The sequence below is a fragment of the Mus caroli genome, chromosome 16, assembly GCF_900094665.2.
Source record: "Mus caroli chromosome 16, CAROLI_EIJ_v1.1, whole genome shotgun sequence".
Taxonomy (NCBI): domain Eukaryota; kingdom Metazoa; phylum Chordata; class Mammalia; order Rodentia; family Muridae; genus Mus; species Mus caroli.
This window is the reverse complement of record NC_034585.1, coordinates 85,105,845-85,109,577: the sequence shown is the minus strand read 5'-3', so window position 1 is coordinate 85,109,577 and position 3,733 is coordinate 85,105,845. Positions and strand designations below refer to the sequence as shown.

At 44.5% G+C, this 3,733-nt stretch overlaps 1 protein-coding gene across 1 annotated transcript in view; it reads left to right on the top strand.

Annotated features, from left to right (window-relative positions):
* Positions 1-3,198, top strand: part of Mis18a (MIS18 kinetochore protein A) — an 8,303-nt gene extending 5,105 nt beyond the window's left edge. The window contains exons 3-5 of the mRNA XM_021185232.1: positions 833-955; positions 1,847-1,943; positions 2,522-3,198. Of these exons, the coding sequence (XP_021040891.1) occupies positions 833-955; positions 1,847-1,943; positions 2,522-2,602 (301 nt within the window). The 3' untranslated portion in view covers positions 2,603-3,198. The remainder of the gene's footprint in view (positions 1-832; positions 956-1,846; positions 1,944-2,521) is intronic.
* The last annotated feature ends 535 nt before the right edge of the window (positions 3,199-3,733 follow it).

The following is a 3,733-nucleotide window of genomic DNA, read 5'->3' as shown; positions in this document are numbered from 1 at the left end:
TCTCTCTCTCTCTCTCTCTCTCTTTCTTTCTTTCTTTCTTTCTTTCTTTCTTTCTTTCTTTCTTTCTTTCTTTCTTTTTCTTCCTCATCTTACTCACTGCCCCCCTCCCAGTCACCCCCTCCCGCAGTCCTTCCTCCACTCTCCCCTCCCCTTCTTTGAGTGGGTGGGGTCTCCCCTGTGTATCCCCACCACCATGGCACATCAAGTCTCTGCAAGGCTAGGTGCATCCTCTCCCACCAAGGCCACACAAGGCAGCCCAACTATAAGAGCAGAATACACACAATCTTTTTGTTGCTTTTCCAGATTTTAAATAGTTTGTCTCAATACCAGATCAGGGGTTCTGTTCTGGAAAACCCTGGCTTGCATTTGTGTTGTCCAAGGTGGTGCAGCTGAGGGAGGTGCTTGCAGTTCTCCTGAGTCCTCCTGCCTTTGTTCTTTTCTTCCTCATCTGTGTGACTTGATGTGTCAGAGAGAAGCTGTGTGTGCTGATGCAGCCTTCTCACCCACCACTTGCCACAGGAGGATGGGGTAGGAGGGCTGGCCTACAGAGGAGGCCTGTGTGTGCATGTGCGTGTCTGTCTGTCTGCCTGCCTGCATGCATGTTTGTGTGCATTCGTCTGTGTGTGTGTGTGTGTGTGTGTGTGTGTGTGTGTGTGTAGGTCAGGGACTCTTGTTTCACTGTGTGGGTCTGAGATTGAATCAGGTTGTTATGCTTGACAGCAAGCACCTTTACCTGAGCCATCTTGCCAGCCCCAGCTCATGGGTTTGAGCAAGGAGGGTTCTTAAAGAGATTGCTGCTTTCTCCCTAAGCAGTGGCGCTTCTCTGTTGCAGCATCCTTGAGCCGCTGTACTGCACGGGCTGCTCCCTCAACCTTGGCTATGTGTACAGATGCACTCCTAAGAACCTGGACTACAAGCGTGACTTGTTCTGCCTCAGCGTTGAAGCCGTTGAGAGGTAGGTCTAATAGATGAGTGGCTGCCTTGTGACTGGTTCTCACAGGATTAGGTCTGCAGAAGCTGTGTGACGACAACAGTTCTAAATCACCACCGTTAGGTTCATGTGTGTTCTGGAGTAACAATTTCTGATGGTAAAGAATTTATTTGGTATTGGAAAAGACAGATTAGTAGATTATAGGAGAAAAATGTATGACCTTTTTTTGAAGTGAAAATCAATTGAATTTTTTGTTTATTTATATTTTACTTTTTTGTTTTTTTTTGGTTTTTTTTTTTTTTTTTTGAGATAAGGTTTCTCTGTGTAGCCCTGGCTGTCCTGGAACTCACTAAGTAGACCTGGCTGGCCTCAAACTCCGAGGTCAGCCTGCATGTATGTATGCGTGCTGCATGAGAACCTGGTTCCCTGAAAGCCAGAACTGGAGTTAGGGAGGCTGAGCTGCCATATGGGCGCTGGGAACCACTCTCAGCTCCTGTAGGAGCAGCGAGTGCTGCTAACTTCTGACTGCCTCTCTAGATCTTGATAATCAAGGGTCTGCTCCACAAAAGTGAAAATATCGAAGTCTCTTCTGGAAAGTCATATAAAGCAAGCAGTGGCTTCTTAGGTCTGCTCTGCCTGTCCTTGGGTCTCCGGGTGTCATGCTGTTTGGCCACCTGACTACCTGAGGGGGAGGCTTATTCCAGTAGTGACATATTTCTAATAGAAAGTGAATACGGAGGGCTATCTGGCCCAAGCCTCGGGAGGGGTGCGTTTACATAGTCTCTATGAGGAGAGAATGGCTGTGTTTAGTTATTTGGTGCTCAGAGTAAAGGACTTAGAGCTGCCATTGTGAGCTGCTGTAATTTGATGTTTATTCCTCTTCATACTTTAACTTTGTAATGCACTGCACCTCAGTTACACCTTAGGGTCCTCTGAGAAGCAAATCGTGTCAGAAGACAAGGACCTGTTCAACCTTGAAAGCCGAGTTGAACTAGAGAAGTCTGTAAAGCAGGTAACTGTATTCTAAGTTACACGCTTCACAGTGAGAAAGTGCACATTCCACACTGAGACCAAAACAGCATCCTAAAGCAGAAATGCACCCTTGAGCAAAGCAATATTTAAATTGTTTTCTTTTTCATGTGTCTGTGTAATTTGTGTGTTTTGCCTACATGTCCGCGTGTGCACCATATGCATTCGTGGTGCCTGTGGAGGTTGGAAGAGGGTGTCAGATCCCCAGTGAGGTCTCAGGATTGAACCCAGGATGTCAGGCTCAGCAGCAGGTACCTTTACCTGCTAAGCCACCTGTGCCCTTAATCGAATTGTCTTGTCTGGTATAGACAGCTCACTGCTGAATACTAATGTTTCCTGAGACAGGCAAGATGGTGAATGCATGTGTCACTGTAGATGGTGGGCTGTGACTAAAGCTAATAAGATTATCAGGATGTGTCAGTCACTCTGCTAACGAGTTTGGTAGAGCAAACATGTTTATGTCACACGTAGCATTCAGAGCGGCATGGCTTAGTCTAATCATTAAACTGAGGAACGAATCATGCTCACACTTGTGTCTCTCCACGCCTTTTCATCTGGTAGATGGAAGAAGTCCTGACAGCCCTGCAAAAGAAGCTACGGGAAGTTGAATCTAAACTGCCCTTGGCCAGCCAGGGCAGCTGAGCTGTGTCCCCTCCGCCACCATGCCCCACCCTCATTCCTAACAAACTCTTTCTCTGCCTTTAATTTAGGGTAAGAGGTAACCGTTTTCCGTGTTTGAATTATAAGGCCAGTTTATGGGATTTGGATGTTTTAATTTTAATTAAAAAAACCAGGGTGATTTTGTGTCTTCTTTTTCTATTAAATTTGTTGTTTGTATGTATGTATGTGCACGTATGTATATATGTATGAATTTTTCTATCTTTTAAAAACTTTGTTACTTTTAATACTTTGAGTACTTAAGAGTAGAGAGAAAAATCTTGTTTTTCTCATCTACTTTGTAACGTACTCTTGAAAATTAGTGCTTAAGCCTCTCTGGAAAAATTGTCAGTTGACTTGTTAGAATGATTTAAATTTGTGTAAAGTATCATTGTGTCATGAGACCCCCATTTTGCTGTGTGCTACTTCATGCTTAAAGAATCTGGAGGCTACTCAACCAACAGTGCACTCTCTGGGTAAGATATTAGTGGACTGTATTTAGATTTAGAGTTTTTATAATGCAATACCTTTATAAAGAATGTATTCATTTTTATAATAAGAGAATAAAGAATTCAAAAGTGCTTGAACGTTCATTTGGGTTTTTTTGTTTGCAAACTAAATTCATATTTAAGTGAGACAAAAAAAATTCTGGGGCCTTGAAATCTACATATTCAGTGAGCATACACTGCTCTGCTCTGCCCAGCCCCCTTCTAGGAACAGAGATGGCCTGTCACAGCACTCTGCAGAGCTAGCTCTTAGTGTCTGAGCATTCTGAGACCAATAGAGTGTAACTGGAAGCATGCCCCTAGGCCCTGGGAGGGGGGGAACCGGGGGGGTTCATTTTAGATCCAAACTGTGATTTCTGTTTGAACTCTACACTTAGTGGTCTCATTTAACAATTAGATGTAGCTGGGCGTGGTGGCGCATCTTTAATCCTAGCACTCGGGAGGCAGAGGCAGGTGGAGTTCTGAGATTGAGGCCAGCCTGGTCTACAGAGTGAGTTTCAGGACAGCTCGGGCTACACAGAGAAACCCTATCTTGAAAAAACAAACCAAAAAAAAAAAAAAAAATTGGATGTATGCATCAAACAGGGCATAGGCCATGCAGGGGCCTGTG